Source organism: Trematomus bernacchii, unplaced genomic scaffold, assembly GCF_902827165.1.
Source record: "Trematomus bernacchii unplaced genomic scaffold, fTreBer1.1, whole genome shotgun sequence".
NCBI lineage: Eukaryota > Metazoa > Chordata > Actinopteri > Perciformes > Nototheniidae > Trematomus > Trematomus bernacchii.
Window position 1 is genome coordinate 12,990,517 of NW_022987689.1, and position 18,955 is coordinate 13,009,471.

At 41.0% G+C, this 18,955-nt stretch overlaps 1 protein-coding gene across 3 annotated transcripts; it reads right to left on the reverse strand.

The window, feature by feature from the left end:
* Positions 1-1,181: 1,181 nt before the first annotated feature.
* slc7a8b (solute carrier family 7 member 8b) lies at positions 1,182-18,308 on the reverse strand. 3 transcript variants are annotated; one of them, XM_034137149.1, is made up of 12 exons: positions 18,207-18,308; positions 17,557-17,751; positions 10,128-10,332; positions 9,545-9,696; positions 8,218-8,343; positions 6,523-6,676; positions 5,991-6,114; positions 4,252-4,355; positions 3,117-3,213; positions 2,880-3,029; positions 1,912-2,089; positions 1,182-1,735 (listed from the first exon to the last, which is right to left on the reverse strand). In XM_034137149.1, the coding sequence occupies exons 2-12, from the start codon at positions 17,708-17,710 to the stop codon at positions 1,599-1,601; spliced, it is 1,581 nt and encodes a 526-aa protein (XP_033993040.1). In that variant the 5' UTR covers positions 17,711-17,751; positions 18,207-18,308; the 3' UTR covers positions 1,182-1,598. The 3 variants fall into 3 exon arrangements, with proteins under 3 accessions (XP_033993040.1, XP_033993039.1, XP_033993041.1); XM_034137148.1 differs by having other exon boundaries at positions 17,557-17,737; positions 18,207-18,295; XM_034137150.1 differs by lacking the exon at positions 18,207-18,308 and adding an exon at positions 17,856-17,932 and having other exon boundaries at positions 17,557-17,737.
* Between the last annotated feature and the right edge of the window lie 647 nt (positions 18,309-18,955).

Consider the following 18,955-nt stretch of genomic DNA (forward strand, 5'->3'; position numbering starts at 1 on the left):
AATTTGAGCCACTATAGCCATTTTCATGTATTTCAACCACATGTTATGGTCTTCATCCGCAGATGGACAGAAGGATTAGAAGTGTGGGAAATAGTTCCAGTACAAGTATAACCAATTGAAGACTACTGTACCTTGGTAGATGACAAGTAGCATCCTGTAAATATGTCACACTATATAACATAACACGTAGGCCTACCCTAATTATTCACTTTTAATTCCATGTAAAATGGTTGTGGTGGTGGCCAGTACTTATTTCAAAAAAGTAAAAATAGTCAAATAAAATAGTTATCCAAACGAACTAATTAGGGAATCCATTTCCCTTAACGATAATTGTGTCAACACAGGGGGAAAATGGATTCTAAATCACTAGGTAGAGAAAATACTGGATTACTAAACTATCAGAGTGTGCAGCTGCCCGGGATTTCCAGACTCAAGCTCCTAAAAGCTCTAGGTTTACGTTATTTCGCTATGTTATAGGCTACCCTGGATTAGAAAAGTTTGTTTACAATTGTTGTGTACAAGATGTAACATATTTGACAGTACTTAGTGTTGTATAAATACATATGATTTAGAATACACCAATTAGATGTTCTGGTTTGATTTGATTCATTTCATCCACAACTTTGAATTGATCCAGCATTATTTGGATACCGATTCAGGCTTTTATTTTGAAAGCAAATGCATCTTCTTTCCTGTCCATTTCAGGGCATCGTAAAATTGTAACCAAGCCCGGCTCGTCATAGCCCATGACTTCCGCAATTTGATCGCTCACGGTGCGTGGGCTCCGCCCCTTCTACGTCAGGTGTTCCAACAGGTAAATAAAACATAGATGAGGAGGTTCAGCAGTGTGCACCACAATGTAGTAGTGTGAGAAAAGAGTGCATCCGAGTATCTTTTAACAGGCATTCAACTTGTCAAAAACTCTTGTCTAAAATAGTTTTAGGATTTGAAAAAACGTGGTATACGGGAACCACGTGCTAAATATGCATTGGGCAACTAATAGTAATATTTAATTTTCAAACAAAATCTTTCTGTTAATTTATAAATAAAGACAATTTGAAATGTAGCCGTTTTTGCTCTTTCCACGCTATGCCTAATTGGAGACTTTTTTTTCCTTTTAAGAAAAGTCGCACTTCACAGACAATAATCAATCCAAATAAACTCTTCATAAATCGAGAAAATAACTTTTGAATGAATCATTTATACACTTTTATATATACGCATGTTATGTACACCAATGTGAATAAAACACATTATTCCATCTGGAAAATGTCATTTTAGTGTTAGAATAGTGAGGTGAGAATACAATCACAGATTTTACAATACAAACAACTTGCATATAAAAACATTTTCCGATAGCCTCCCACACTTGAATACAAAACAATAATATATTACAAAAATAATAATTTCATGTTCTGTGTTACACAAGTTAAACATCAGTGACTTTTCAACAAAGCATCTGTGCCCGTGCCAATGTCATAGAACAAGTGCATATGTGTGATAATCTCTCGAAGAGTCTTTCCTAAGTGCCTTTTTGCGCCTCCTCCTTGCAAAAAAAAAAAGAGCGTGGCATTGTTGGAGATTGTTTATGCACATCATCAAGATTCAGCTGTCAGAGGGCTTCCTCCATCTTCCTTATCTCCATCTTCTTTTGGAGACCCTTGGGGCTCCACCTTGTCCCCCATGTCCGGATAGACCACCGAACAAAGCTTTTGGCACAGATGAGTACATTTACCTGGGTACAGTTGGGGAAAGAGACCAAGGAAGTTATTTAATATTAAAAGTGCTTAATTAAAGACATTTATCCTGATGAACACAACCTTAACAATTCAATTCCTATATGATATTTTTCAAATAACATTTTCAAACTCTAAACATCTTCTATTTTGAGACACTAGAATGTTGCCTTACCCATCAAACTATCAACACACTGTGGCTTCTTTTCCCAGTAGACTGCCAGGAAATAGACAGGGACGCCAGTCATCATTATGACCAGGCCAACGCCGCAGACAACCGGCTCAGAGTAGAGGGAGAAGACTATCAGGAAGGCCCAGAACAGCAGGTAGATCACCGGCCATATCAGGCTCACCTGGAGGACCAGGGAGAGACAAAAGTAAAATCACACGGTCTTATCATCATTAAAGAAATGTTTTATGTTATCTGGAACACACTCCCAGAAAACGGCTGGTCCGCTAAAACTCTAAATAATTTTAAAATCAAGACTGATGTCTATTTTCCACTGCCTTTTATTAAATAAAATAACTATTATATTACATTATTTTGTATTCTCTTGGCTAAGGGGGCTTTCAAAATGTAATTTATGATTTTCTTTGTCTTAATGCTTTTAATGTTTTTGCAAAGCACTTTGAATTGTCTTGTTTAATTGTGCTTGCCCTACGACACCTCTTTGGGCCACATAGAAACCTTTATGATCAAGCATTGTTTCAAAGAATTGTGAAATGTGATTGTTGGTTAAACATCAACCAGAATTATATATAATAAACAAGGAAAAAAAGAAATGTATTCCACTCTACACAGTTTCAGTTTACATTCACTTTTCTTAATTTTATATTTTTCCATCTATCATCTACTCATTTCTTCATTTACTTGCACATTCTCTTGCTGTATATTATTTATATTTCTTCAACTATTTCTATTGTTTTTTATCTTATGTATGTTTATGTTGCATTGTTGGAGGAGCCAAAACTCCACTGTAGCCATTGTGCATTTGACAATAAGCCTTTGAATCATTCTGAATCTATCAACCTACCTGTACTGACTATAACTGTGATATCTAAACACATTTAATATACACATAATAATATTGTGGTTTTTATCTTTTATTTGGTTTTCTTTTCAATACCTATTAGTGTATTTACCTTAATGGGTCGATACATATCGGGCTCTTTAAAGCGCAGGACGATCTGCCCGGCGACGGTGACGCCATAGAAGAGGTAGTTGATGAAGCCCACGTAGTTTATGAGGGTGTAAATGTCACTGGTGCACAACATCAGCAGGGTGGAGATCAACTGAAAATGGCGACAGGGAGGAGTTATCATTTCTTCAAAAGACTAAAAATGACAAAAAGTGGATGTAGTGTTTTGATAAGGACTCACAGTGAAGAGTAAGGCAGGGATGGGGGTGCAGCGTTTGACGTGAATCATGGCCAGCAGACGTGGGAGATGGCCTTCCCTCGCTCCGGCGAAAAACAGCCTGAGAGACAGAAGAGGAGACGGTGAAGTCCTGAGAGCAGAGGCAGCTGCTGCTTATTTACAGTGTGCACTCAGCAGCTGAGAGCTCAGGGAACACAGCTCAGGTCATTATTGTAGAGACAGAGTGCACGAGTCAGAATGTCAGGGTGGAACATTTAGCAAAACAGGAGTACTGTGGAATGTGGGGTTACCAGGAGTGGTGAAAGAAGCACTCGGATGTTTTATTTAAGTAAAAGTAGCAATACTAACTTAAAAACTATAGTACATTTACCAAACAAGGGCGTCACCTTGTGTTGAAAAGTCGTGGGGACAAATGGTGTCCGAATATTTTTTAATTGTCTTCAAGAAATAAAATGTTGAGTGATCAGGGTTAGAGCAGATGATTACTGAGATTCGGGGGAACAAGAAACCATGTCAAACATTTAGTTATTGATCAGTCCATGCATGCTTTTTGAGCTAACGGCATTGCACATTGATTTATTCTACATGTCATTTTTTTGGTTCAAGCTGTTTTTCAGAACATTAAAAAAAAAGAAATGATGCTTCTAAATGTAATGGGACAAATATCGGCCATTTAAAAAAAGGGGTGGGGACAGCATCAGTGCGAATGACACCTTACCCTGAAACTATGAATATATGTCAATGTTTTGTATTGGTTTATTAATCATTTGTATGGGTTCAGTCGGAATCTATTAAGTAACTAAAGCTGTCAGTCAAATGTATTGGAAAAATATAGAGTAGCATAAAATACTTCAAAGTACCTCAAATTACAGAACAGGGAATATAATGTTCCGTTCAGACTTTTCCCATATAATCCAAAAAAACTAATTTGTAGCCCTAATGATGAGAGATTGTTACCTATCATACATTTTACAATTTCTGTGTAGCTTCCTTATTTTTACACTGCTTACCCAGTTTCTCCATATACATCTACAGATATGGGCTCAAATGTCAGTAAAGGAACAAGAGTCAATTTAAAAAAAAAAGAAGCACAGCAGCCACAGAAGCTGCGATGACAAAAGATGGAGGATAAACTGACCGTGACGATGTGAAGAGGGAGCCGTTGACGCCCCCGAAGGTGGAGAGAGCCACAGAGATGGGCATGATCCATGACATTACACCGAGCAACTTCTCTCCAAAAGTCTGGGAGAAACATTAGAAGTAGAGAAAGAGAGGAGGAGAGAACACTTTAATAACAGTGACTTATCAAGACATTTTAAAATGGAGTGAGATGAATAAACGTGTCACAGCTAAGTGGTTTCTGTAAATGGCTGCCGATTAGCCTCTAGATCAGGGGTGTCAAACTCAAGGCCCGGGGGCCAAATCTGGCCCGCGACTTCATTTTATGTGGCCCGCAAGAGCTTGCAAAGATTATAATACGTTTATTATACGGTTACATGCCACTTTACAGAAGCACGTTGCCCATAAACTACATGTCCCACAATGCATCTCGTTTTGTGATATGCACACTGAAGAGACTTGCAATTATTTGCCCTGGACTTCTGCTTTCAGACGTAGTTAATTACCAAGTTATTATCCTATTCAATAATAATCCAATTCAGAGGCAATAATGTAATATAATACATTATTTTATATATATTATATATTTATATATGTATATTTATATAGGTTACAACCGGCCCTTTGAGGCGCCGTTTACACGAGGAGAAAACTGCTTGTATCTGCATAGTTTCGCGTGCGTATAGCCCTATTATTTACACGAGGCCGATAGAAACTGACCCCACAAACAATAACGGGTCCCAAGGTGGATAGATTTGCAAACGAAACGCTCTGGGGGGTCAACCGAGTCCGTGTAATCACCTCTATACGAATATTTCCTGAAAAAATAACGATAGCCCCGCCTCTCCTGCAGCAACTATCAAAAATAGCTGTGTTAATTAAACGCACAAGGGGTTCTTGAATGAAATAATATTATAAAAGGCAAACCAGAATTGTTAACGCCCAATATACTCCTTAAACAAAATAAACAGAGTCAGATTTCATGCATTGATCCATTATATTGACAAAGGAGGATCTCACCCGGTGTTTGTAGAGAATATCTCTCTTTCTGAGCCGTCCTCTCCACGGAGACCTTCTTGGTCGGGATGCAATATCCACAGATTTGGTTTCTTTCAGTTTCAGTTTCAGTGTCGGGGCTTAAACAGAAGGGTAGCCATGGCAACATTGTGGCGGGGCTGCTGGGCTGCTCTTCTTCGCGGCTTTTGGTGTATTTTGGCGGAAGTTACAGCGCCACTTACAGTCCCGGCATATGTACTACAGCGTTTCCCGCGGCCTCGTTTGAACAGACACGTTAAATGAAACGAATGCATGTGAACGGAAGACTTTTTTGAATACGCATACTGTGCATAAACGCAAACGGTCCCGTGTGAGCGGGGCCTGAGTGCAACCATAATGCTAATGTGGCCTGCGATGAAATTGAGTTTGACACCCCTGCTCTAGATCCATGCATTAGCTACGTTTGATTGAGACTTAATGGTTGTTATACTGCTTTTTACTCAGTTAATCTATAAATCGTATTAAATATGAATTGGACTGATCACGAATATGTCAAGAATTATTTGTCATAAAATATTGTAAGGAATATTGAACTAACAGATTACACAAAATCACATTAATGGCCAATTCTTATGTTTATTAGTTCAGTTAACAAATAATATTTTCTAGTATATAAAAACAGACTTTCTTTTGATATGATCTTTAAAAAAAGATTATATAATATGGAATAAAACATTTTTTATTTTGGGTGTGTTTTCTCACCACTGCCACAGCGTTTGAGGCCAGCAGCTCCTGCGGGCTCATGGCGGTGATGTAGGCTATGTTGGCGAACACGTAAACGAAGGTGACGATGGGGATAGAGATGAAGATCGCAAGAGGGAGATTCCTGAGAGGACAAAAGACAAGATTAATGTTCATGGTTTATGAAGATATCTGTGGTGTGTGCGTCTTTCCCAAATAATAAAATCTTTAGTTTTCATTGTTTACATTATTTTAGGTTAATATGTCTTTATAACAGTTTAAATCTTGCTAGTTAAATCCTTTTTAAGGCACCATCAGTAAATAGGCTAAACGTATAGAATTATGGTGGAGGTTTTTACCTCAGATTATGTGAGAAAATAACAAATTTAAAAGAAAACTCCCTTTACATTTTTATTTTTTTAATATTTACTTTTTAATGCTAGATTTAGGTAGGAATAGATAAAGTTAATGAATGAATGAAGCATAATTGTCTGTTCTTAATCCTTTAATGCATTTTGTTCTTTTTGCAGGTTTTGATGCTTGTGCATGTTACCTGTACGGGTCAACCAACTCCTCTGTGACGTAGTTGAGGAAGTTCCAGCCTCCATAAGCGAAGGATCCTTGTAGGAAGGAAAGAGCTATCTGACCCACACCGTAGTCTCTGAACGTCTCGAAGGCGTGTTCTGGCTCCAACCAGTAATAGTGACCTGAGAATGAGGAAACGTCAGAATTCATTGAAATTACGTGAAATTTGGTGTCAACTGCTTTTCACTACCAAAGGCTGAGCAGCAGAGGTCACCAAACAACATCCAAGAGACATATTAATTAGCCTGCATCTCTAGTTTATACACCACGCAAAGTAAGATATTATGAGGGGGCGAGTCACATGAACGAGTGTAAGTGTGTGTGAGGATTATGAGTGGGATGAAGGGTTATGACTAGGGATGCTCCGATCGATCGGTCACCGATCGAGATCTGCCGATACTCACTCTCTACCGATCGATCGGTGCTCTCTAAACATGCCGATCGCGAGGGCCGATCGCATGACGTAAAATACATGACACTTTTCTCTGTACGCGGCAAAACAAGCTCACCAAAATGGCTTCACTAGTCTGGCATTATTTTAAGGTGTCCGAAAAAGACAGTAAAATAGCGGTATGCAACGTGTGTGTGAAGCAGAAATCCTGCAGCTCCGCCCGCTGTGATGGACTGGTGAGCGGAGCGAAACACACAAGAGTTAGACCTAACACACTTAGCTATTTTATCTACCTCTGGAACAAGCTAAACTAGTTATAAATATGTTTATTCTTCACTGTCGGCCTCACACATTACTGGATCAGCGAGCTGCATGAGACGATACTGACGGGCTGTCAGGAGAGGGAGAGAGGGGGAGAGAGAGGGAGAGAGAGGAAAAGAGAGCGCTTGCTAATTTCTCCCGTGGTATTATCCAAAGTGAATGTAAACTTGAATAATGTACATCATTTGAATGTAATAATTAAGTTGATTGTTGTTTGTGGAAGCTCCAGTGAATGAGCCCCATTAACTGAGTTTTAAACATCACTTTAAATGGAAGATTTAAAGTGATGTTTAAATCTTCCATTTAGGCCCCGCCCACTCGATCGGATCGGCGATCAGTATCGGCAGATACTGATTCCGGCGATCGGCGATCGGCCCCAAAATTGGCGATCGGAGCATCCCTAGTTATGACTGACTGTAATCCCTCTTTCACGCTGGAATCACAAATCTCGTGAGAGGCACAAGGTAACTTATATTGTGTGTGATGGTGGCTAAAGTGCTGATGCCTACGTGCCCCGCCCCCCCCCTTTGACATCATGTCTTCGGTCAAAGATTTCCAATTTGAGGACAGGAGAGTGGAGAAATAAGAGTTAACTAAAAATGTATTGTGAAAAACTGGTTAGTTACACCTCTTCAGACCCATTTACTATTCAAATGAAATTCTGAGAAGGGAACGTAAAAATTATGCCCAGGTTTTGTTCATATATTTGTATGTTTATACATTTTGTTTTAGTAGTAAATTGGTATATTACATTGTTTATTCTGTATGTTTTATATTGTGTATTAATGAACACTCAATTTCTACCCTTCTCTTTATATTTACATTTTTTTTAAAATGTATTTGTGAGAAGAGGTTACAACAAAGAACACTGGTAACCACCTCCCTACCAAAAGAGAGACAGACATGTACAGTAAAGAAACTAAAAGAGTTTAAAGAGACTGAAAATCCTACCTTTGCATATTTGGACGATTCCCATGATTATGATGAGACCCAGGGCCAAAAGCTTGCCAGCAGTGAAGATGTCTTGGACACATGTGGCCCAGCGCACACTGTGGCAGTTCACCCATGTCAACAACACTACAGCATGGCAAGGATGACAAAAAAAGTTTAAATGATATCCATGTTGTGTGAGGAATACTTTGGTTACATTCCATTGACATATGATGTTTGTCAATTTAAAAAAATAATTTCCAAGTGACTTGCAAAATTATCTTTTAAATTGACAAACATCATTATGTGTAATTCATGGCACAATTCAAACAGGATTGAAAAATAATTTCTCTCTCGCCATTGACTACCATACATATTTTTTCCAAAATAAGGTTCCATGGGTCGGAAGTAGAAGGGCGGGACTTATGTTCTCTATATAGATGAACAATCCCAGTAAACAAATAAAATACTATAAATGAGAGACCTGGCCGCCATGTTGAAAACAGTCGAGCCAAAAACAAGCATCCGCCCAACGCAACTCTCATTTTAAAGTTACAGTACAATACACATTTCAGTAAACATTTAAAAGCTAGATATACAGTAAAATAATAGTTTTTCAAATTTGAGCAACACTGTCATATTAACAGTTTGATAGGAGTTCACAAGCAGTGATTGAAACTGGGTTAGCCATAGCCATCCATGATAGCAGCTCTGTAAGGATGTACCTATGCAAAGATGTACTTTGAGCTAAATGCTAACATATCATGAGCATGTTTGCATGCTAATTCTTGCCAAATGTGATCAACCTACTGGTTTCCATAGTTTTTGAGGTCATTATCATATTTTTTCCACAGACAAGACAAAGCTAATCAGATACAGAAGACATTAAAAGGGGTGCGGTCACACACAAAATACCATTAGTGAACCACTGACTTCCGTTCTATATCAAAAACTAAATATTTGCTTCCTTCGCCTCAGGTAATGTCTAACTTTAGGGAATTTTCATGCAATAGTCACTGACCTATATTCCCTCATATGTGACCATGCCCTGAATCTGTTTTCCAGACCGTGTTGTAATCTTGCGAGTGCTGAACTTGGTGATGCATTCACTGCCAGGCAAAATAAATGCTGTACAGCCTCACCCACCCTTATTAACAATTAAATCTGCCACCTACTAAGGTGTCTTTCTATAATATGAAGTGTTTTAAAAACAACTGAAGAAGAAAGAAGAGAAGAATTAAACACCAAGGCAGGAATGTATTCTTTAAAGTGGGCTTTGAATGCTGAGTCATGATCTGTGCCTAGCCTAACTGACACATTTAGTTTCCAGGTAAATTCTATGACTCACTCAGGCAAACCGCAGCCAGCAGGCGGAGGCCGCTGTCTGGGGGGAGGCAGGAGGGGAAGAGAGGCTGCAGGACGTAGTTGGAGAAGGTGAGAGCGATCACAGCCTGGTTGGTGGGGTAGATCACCAGCAGAGCAATCCACAGTCGCAGGAACCTGGACATAAAGACATTTGTGTCACATGAGTGCACACACACTACTGGCAAATCATGCTACTCTTTGTTAACGCAAAACGTAACAGGGAAACAAAAGAAAAATTAAGCACATAAGCGGAGTGTATTATACATGTACACTAGGGCATTGTTGTTTAAAACAAGAGACATGAGTGGAACTGGGTCAGTGACATTCTGGGATGCTGGGAACATAAGTAGGGGCTTACACTTTTAGAGGAGGGGTGAGGGCGGGGATTTACTTCAAATTCCCATTAATGCGAGGTGTCTGAAGTTTTGTTTGTAGAAAAATGGGACAATATAAATTTTTTCAGGCCTTTTTGTCAGTAAGTTCATCTCAGATATATGTAAATGCTACTGTATTTGAAACTCACCTTTTATATGCATTTCAAAATGAATCCTAACATTTGTTCTCACCCAGCCAGTCCTCCAAAGATGTCCTTGACATAGGAGTAGTCTCCCCCCGACTTGGGGATGGTCACGCCTAACTCAGCGTAGCAGAGGGCCCCGATGGCGGTGATAACTCCGGTGGTAACCCATACAATGATGGCCACGCCCACAGAGCTAGCGTTCTCCAGAACCCCCTTAGGACTCACAAAGATCCCTGATCCAATGATGTTGCCTGAGAACAGACACAAAGGACAGAATTAGAAACAAGACCAGACACAGGGCAGGATGCTATGATGATAATAATAATAATAATAATAATAATAATAATGATAATAAAAACAACAACATTGCAGGAATTATGGTTATTTACAGTGAGACAGGTTAATGTTAATGATACAATTTCCTGTCCCATGACGCCCCATTTCATGCTGGCCAATGGGACCCTAGTCCATATGGAATCTCTTTGCATGAACAAAAATTATTGTTTTACATTGGGCTCTATTCTTTTTTAAGAAGCCCGATACTTGGATTAGACTGCCCAAACTGGTATCCAAAGTGTCCCATTGCACATGCCAACTGCTGGTTAGCTCATGTGAAGAAACTGGTATTGTTTGGCATCATTTCTGCTTTCACTTGGAATATTTCATCATGCAGTAGAGTCGTACTTTACTTTTGGAAGTAGTGCAAGGCTGTTACATTGGTAGCAACAACACAACATAGACAATGTGTATCTTTAATATTCGTTCTTGATTATGTTCGCATTGCCATTTTGATTTAGAAAGAGAAGATGCATGTCTTAATGTTTGAAGAAATGTCAGAATGAGTTTGTATCGTCTGTGTGACTCTAAGGACCATCAAACAAATACAAGTCTGAATGAAAATTGCCACTTTGTACAGTTTGATTGAAATGTACCACCTGTTGTAAAAAACAACATAAGTAACTGGTTTTTGGGACATAATGTCTGACTCTGCAAGGTAAGGGACATTAATATGGGTAAGAGAACATTTTCCGAGTTGTCGAGAGCACAAAAACGCGAAGAAACATATGTTTTAATATGAAGAAAAAAACACATGGAAATCTAAGAATATAGTTTAGATAATACCTTTGAGAGATTTGTATTGACTGGATTATTATATTAGTGGGCTTAATAAATACTATTGGTCCATTGATCACAAATAAGACTATCAAAACCCTTGATTTGAGCCTTATATTGATTACATTCAGCTCCTGAATGGCTTACATACGGCCCTTAGATGCCTTTTGATTCTCCTGAAAAGTCACTACTGACAATCTTAAGATTTACATTTACTTTGTTTGAGTTTAAATAAGAGTACCTCAATTTCTCGACTGCTGAAGTTACTTTTTTGGCTGCCAACTCTCCAACTCTTGGGCCTTTGCAAGAGTTACAACATTATTTGAGGACATTTATTATGCTAATAATGAACAAACGGCCACTCTCTAATTAAGGATTACGTGGGATTCATAACTCAGCACACTTGGGTAAGAGCTTATTTGAAAGAACATTTGGTGCTTCTGAAGTTGAAAAACTATCAGATGAATTTAAGAGAATGTTACTGCATGAAGCCCATTGTTCTTCAGTTGGTCACCACTGGTTAATCCCAGTAAATGCCCACCCTGTCAGGCGAATAAGGGCTACACAAAGGGGTTCAGTTTAAACAGACATTGAGAAAAGTTTCAGATGACTTACGAGTTTTTACACTAATTTATCCATACATCATTATGGAGGCAGGCACACAAATGAAAGTACAGCTGCTCCTTGTCTGGTTTAACAACCACACTCAAACCATGCTTAAGGCTGCAAAAATGCAGCACATAACATCATAATGACATTAGTAGGATTGCTTTTTATCAATGTTTCTCTTTTTTCTTCATGTGCGGTAGCCAAGAGTACATTTGAAACATTAAAGTGATGATAAAAAGGCATGTCCAAGATGTATGATGTTGGGAGTGCACTGAGGGTGCGCAAAACATAGATCAGTAAGGCTCAACCACTTAAAGTGCAAATGGTTGCATTTCTTCAATGGTTGCAGCTTGATTCAGCTATTTTCTTTACACATGTAAAGGAAGATGGCTTAATATATGAAATTCCTTCAACATGTGATTATAATGAGAAAATACTAATTTAGTAGCTGGGATATACAATAGAACTGAATGCTTGTTGATACATACAAGCTGTCAAAAACCTGTAACTCAATTCCAAGCGAGACTAAATTATGATTTTTGTTGTTTTGATTTTTTGACACAATTCAAACAATATGTAAGTCAGAATCTGTCCTCTTTATTTTTCCAGGGAAATTGGGCTTTGTGAGAGTTGCTCTATTTTAGAACAATGAATAAAACATAAATAAAACATAGGGAAAAACGGTTTTATAAACATAATAATCGTATCATATAATAAGATAACATGATACCGCCCACCTAAAGCTTCCACTACCTTCTTGTCTGAGCTGTCTGAGTTGCTCACCTCTCTCTGCTCAATGTCTCCATCAACTCTCCTGCTCGGTGATTTTAACATTCACGTGGACTCCAGTAACTGCACATTTCCTGCTGAATTCCTTTCACTTCTGGACTGTTTCAGCATCAAGCAACATGTCCAGGGCCCCACCCACACCAAAGGCCACACGCTGGACCTGGTGTGCTCTACCGGCTCTCCGCCCCCCGACCTACAGCGCCTTGACCTGGCTGTATCTGACCATCACGCCATCCTCTTCACTGTTCCGATCTCCCTGCCCAGGCAGCATCCTAAAGGCACCATTATGTTTAGGAACATCAAGACTGTGAGTGCACCGGCCCTATCCGACCTGATAGCTACCCACATGGCCTCGGCTCCCTCCGACTCCACCGTGGACGGCTTGGTAGCCCACTACAACACTGCCCTATCCCTCAGTCTCAACTCTCTCGCCCCCATCAAAACCCTGACTGTTTCCTTCACCCGCCCCCTGGTTCACCACCGAACTCCGCCGCATGAAGGCCTCTGGTCGCCAGCTGGAGAGGCTCTCAAAAAAAACTGGCCTTGCGGTCCACCTCCTGGATTTTCGTGACCATGTCAAAGCTTATAAGGAAGCTCTCTCCCACGCAAAGACTCATTACTACTGCCGTCTCATCGGTGCTCAGCAAAGCAACCCCAGAACACTGTTCTCCACCATCAACCGCCTACTCCGCCCCCCTGACGCCCCCAAGCCCTCAGGGGCTCCCGACCTGTGCTCCAAATTCCTTGACTTCTTCCAGGCGAAAGTCGAGGCCATCCATCAGCAGCTCCTGGCCCTCCCCCCTACCTGCACCTCAGCCACCTGGCAACGCACCCCCAGCGCCGCGCCTCATTGCAACCTCTCCTCCTTCTCCCCTGTGGATGCTCTCCAAGTGGACAAACTGGTCAGCTCGGCCAAGACCTCCACCTGCTCCCTGGACCCCATGCCCACAGCCCTGGTCAAGCACTGCCTACCCACCCTCTGTCCTTACATGGTGGTCATCATCAACGCTTCTCTGGCTACTGGTATAGTCCCCACCAGCTTCAAAATGGCCTCAGTCACCCCCATCCTCAAAAAACCTGGCCTGAACCCCGACGACCTCCACAACCACCGGCCGATCTCCAACCTTCCCTTCCCAAGTAAAACTCTGGAAAGAGTGGTCGCCGGCCAACTCCATCTGTACATGTCCAACCATGAGCTCTATGAGCCCTTCCAATCCGGCTTCAGACTTCAACACAGCACTGAGACCGCCCTCATCAAGATCACCAACGATCTCCTCATTGCTGCTGACTCTGGCCGCCTCAGCATCCTCATCCTCCTGGACCTCTCTGCAGCATTTGACACCATCTCCCACACCATCCTCCTCACCCGCACAGCCCTGTCCTGGTTCACATCCTACCTCCATAACAGGGAACAGTTTGTAACCATCAATGGCTCAAATTCACCCCCGGCCCCAGTCAATCATGGTGTACCCCAGGGCTCTGTGCTTGGCCCCCTCCTGTTCACCATTTACATGCTCCCTCTCGGCTAGATCATCCACCATCACGGACTCAATTTCCACTGCTACGCTGATGATACCCAATTATATCTCAGTACTACTCCATCCTCCCAGCTCCCCCCTCAGTCTCTCGTCAACTGCCTGCACGACATAAAAACCTGGATGTCGTCCAACTATCTCAAACTCAACAGCAGGAAAACGGAGCTCATGGTTGTGGCACCCAAGGCGCTGCTCCGGAAGGTTTGTGACTTCATCCTTGAGGTTAACGGCTGCTCCATCTCCCCATCTCCTGAAGCCCGCAACCTGGGTGTCATCCTTGACTCCACCCTTTCCTTCCACTCCCACATCAAGTCTGTTACCAAATCTGACTTTTTCCATCCAAGGAACATTGCCACACTCCGACCGTCACTCTCGGAGTCGGTTGCAGAAACCCTAGTCCATGCTTTTGTCACCTCCCGCTTGGACTACTGCAATGGTGTCCCGTTTGGGGTCCCCAACAAAACCCTGGTCAGGCTCCAGTATGTTCAAAACTGTGCTGCCAGGGTACTCGCACATACAAAGCCGTGGCAGCACATCACTCCCACCCTCATCCACCTCCACTGGCTGCCGGTCAAGTCCTGCATATCCTACAAGTCCCTCCATGCCCCCCAGTACTTATCGGACCTCCTCCGCCCACATGCCCCACCCCGGAACCTGCGGTCTTCAGACTCTGGCCTGCTTACCACCCCCCGCACCAACCTGCGAACCTTCGGGGACAGAGCTTTCAGTGTGGAAGCCCCCACCCTCTGGAAAACTCTCCCTGCGGGGATCCGCAACATCCCTACGCTTGACGCCTTCAAAAGGGCCCTCAAGTCCCATCTGTTTGCTAAGGCCTTTGGCCCCTAATCTATTTGTGGTTTTGTCTGCCTGACTGTTTGTCTGACTGCCTTTTGTTTTGTTATGTTTGTTCCTACTCCTGTTCTTCTTTGTAAAGCGACCTTGGGTCTCATGAAAGGCGCTATATAAATCCAAGCTATTATTATGATAGTGTGGAGTAAAAAGTTGAATAAAACATGTTCAAACATAATAAATATATGTATATAAAATTAAGAAGTTATGTAGTAAAAATGTATATGTGTGAAAATAACCTGCTATTTATTATCCAAAATAAATAAATCAAACAAACATACAGGATATAAAATACAAAAAGCAATGAAATTAATTTAGAGAACATACTCTTAGAATTTGATTTTTAATTTATAAAGTGGTCTTCTCTTAAAAACAGGAGAACCCTATTTCACATAGGCTAAGTTTACCTATTTCACTTCGCTAAGTGAAATAAGACACCTTTTCTCTACTTAAAATATGCTAGGAGACAAACATGTATAGGCTCCTTACCAGGCACGTGCACACAGACATCAAAGTGGGCTTGAGCCCCTGCCCTTTTTCTTCCTCCAGAGAAAGTGCCTTTTTTAAAATGGGGTGCTTTTTTTTCCATTTTTTTTTCTCCAATAAATGAATATATATCTACTGCTGTTTGCGCACAGTTTCCCTTTGCAAAAATATATTGATTGAATACAAAATAAAAATATCAGGTCGGGAGATTAGATTGTGAAGTTCCGATGCTCTCTCTACCCTCCCTCCACGTCTCGCGCACAGCGGTGCGGACAGTCATCGGCAGTCACTTCAGACAGACAGGTAGCAGCACCTCCCACCTTAAAGTCCCATGTTATGCCGGCTTTTCTTGGCTTGGTTGAAGTTGAGTGGAGATGAACAAATGACTAAACTGCCAGTGCCTCAAGTTTACAGCTAATTAGCCAAAAGACAAAAACAAATATAGTTAAAGTAGGGTACAGCTAATGGATAAGTTGGCTCAAGGTTTAGCTAAGGCAATTTATCATGGGCATACAGGCTAATGTACTGTACTTAAGGGGAGACACTACAGGTGAATACAGTACAATGTGTATCTAATAACGTCATCACAATCGCCACATTGATATCCAAAGTAGGCATTAACTAGGCCTAATTAAAATGCGCAAATTTGCATGCAGTTACCAAGGCATTGCAGGTGAAAAGGATAAAAAAAAAAGCATAGCACCTCACAACTTCCCCAGATAGTTACTTACGTCAAGTCAGTATTTTCCCCGGAAATGTTATGTTTAAATGCAGATTAGCTTTATATCTATAGATGAATTCAGACATAACGATCTTTTTGCCTGTAATGTCCTGCCTTAACCCTCCTATTGTCTTCGTTTCCCCCCCCTTACTTTGGTGTTCGTGGTCAAATTTGACCGGTCCTGTTTTAACTGCTATTACATTAACACAAAAACCATTAATCATCACCAAATGTCATTTAACACCCTTTCAAACTGTAAATATTGTATCAGACTACTGGTGTACATAAAAAACTGCAGTAAATATAAAAAGAATAGACACTGAACATGTATTGCGTGTGCCAGGTGTGATGGGCACATAAGGGGGGGGGGAACACATCTAGAGTGTGTGTGTGTGTGTGTGTGTGTGTGTGTGTGTATGTGTGTGTGTGTGAGACCAGGAACACCATGAGTGTTACAAAGTTGACTAAATCATCCAAAATTCAATGAAAGTGGTGGTCAACAATTTTATATGTTCAAATGTCTGTGAAGGATATCATAAAGCCTTAATGCAGGGGTGGGGAACAAATCACTCCCCTTTCCTACAGTTTGAAAGGGGAGTGATTTGTAAAATATTCATAAAGAAAAATAAATCTGCTTACAGTTCTGTTTCATATGGGTGTTGAGAGATGTATCCATAGATCTCCTAATGTTGCTCTCAAAGTGCACCAGATTGATGCTTTTAACTTCAACATTTGTGTCCATATCTTTCTGTTTTGGTGGTCATGCCACAACCGTGCACGTGAATGCATGTGCGAGTCATGGTAAGATATCTGGATTAAGAGGTTGCTTTTTCTTTGCTCAGCATGAAAGAAAGGCAAAATGAATGGGCTGTGATTTTAGTATTTTTAAGCAGAGGTCAATAATTTGTACGGCCCTCGGAGGATGTTGAAAAAATTGAAATGGCCCTTGAGAGGAAAAAGGTTCCCCACCCCTGCCTTAATGCAATCGAATGTAAAACAAAAAAGTTATGATTGATGAAAGTACTAAATCGGTCTGATTTGACCCGAAGACAACAGGAGGGTTAAACAGTAACTTCATAATTTTGATTGTTTGCTGCTCATTTAATAACTATTAATTGTACTAGTTTGTCGTCTGCTCTTGTGCTTAGTGAATACTAAAGAAGACCATTGTCTCTGTGTAACTGACTATTTTTGTAGAATTCTGTTGAGTATTAAACAATTGCGTGAGTGTGAGGGTATTAAAATAAATTGGTCAGTAAGTCAGAGATGTGCAACTATTTTTAACTTTTTGTTTTAAAACACTTTTTTTATAAATTATTATGGGAAGTGCCCTTTTTCTCCCCAAAAAGTCTGTGCACGTCCCTGCTCCTTACCGATTATGATGGCACAGGCGCTGACCAGGCCGATCTCTTTCTTCAGAGCCACCCCGGAGCCCTCTACATCTTTCGCGGCTCCCGGCTGTGTGTCTGCGGGAGAGTGACTGTCGTCGCCGCCGCTGCTGCCCCGCTTCCTCGGACCCTCGGTCATCCTGTCTCCCTCTTCTGTGGGCAGCACCTACAAGTATAGGTCTATTTTTGAACACATGTTTTAAATAAGGTGAACAACGCTGCAATGCTTTTCCCGGACACATTTGCTGAGTAATTGCTCAAGCACTTTCTCACGGGTAGCCTACCTTATGCCATAAATGCTGATTGGCTGCAGTTTTATAAAATTGAAAACCACTTAACAATTCACAATTCAAAGTGCGGCTCTGTCTGAAAGGTGAGTGACCACAAACACATTGAAATAACTCCAGTTTGTTAAGCAAAACGAGACACAGCGTCTACTTTAAACACAAATGTTATTGTTAAGTTTTAGGATCAAATTCACCAATTTAAAATGTCTCACGAGAGGACCAACACGACTTTTCCCCTGTAAACCAACAAGGCTGTCGGAATTAGCAATTAACACAGCAGCCCTGACCGCGTGCTCTCTGTTTTGCTATAAAAACCTGGAGAAAACAGCTAACAAAGTGAGGACTCACCTGTTAGGCAGCCGCGGTGACTTGTAAACCCCCTGAAGGCAGCTCCCTGTTAAGTGACGGACTTCATGTCAGTGGCGTAGCCACCATAGAACCAGGGCGGGCCCAGGCCCGCCCAGTTTACTCATTGGCCCGCCCTGAGAAAGCTTCGGTGTAATCATTTTTGTATTCACCCATTGAGAATATCCAAGCATTCAAAGTGAAATTCAAGTGAACAAATATCGAGTTGAATTAATGTTGTATGTGTTTTATCCTCTGAACGGAACTCATTTCCGGTAAAAACTGGTTGAGGTGGTATGAAGATTTTCCCTGGGTGGAATACAGCGCAAGGCACGCGCTTTTCATAAATCTATCGATTAGATTTATGATTCGAAAATTATAAAAGTAGGGTAGACATGTGGATATTATCCGGCTGAACAAAACATGATCTGTCTCTTCAATTTGTGTCAACCACAGACCTTATTTCAAGCTATTTTCCAAAATCCTACAGAGAAATTGCATTGGTTTTTGTCGAAGGAACCGGAAGTGGTCAAATGCTAACTTATGGCGTGTTTCCACTAGTGATGGGAATTATGGCTCTTTGAAGGGAGCCGGATCTTATGGCTCCGTTCCTTTCAAAGAGCCGTTCAAAAGAGCCGTTCAAAAGAGCCGTTGTTTTAAAGGGGGCAGGGTTACTAGGTTTATCTGCGAAATAATCACCAGGATAATGATTGACTGTATTGCCAGACCTAATGTAAATAATCTGCATTGTA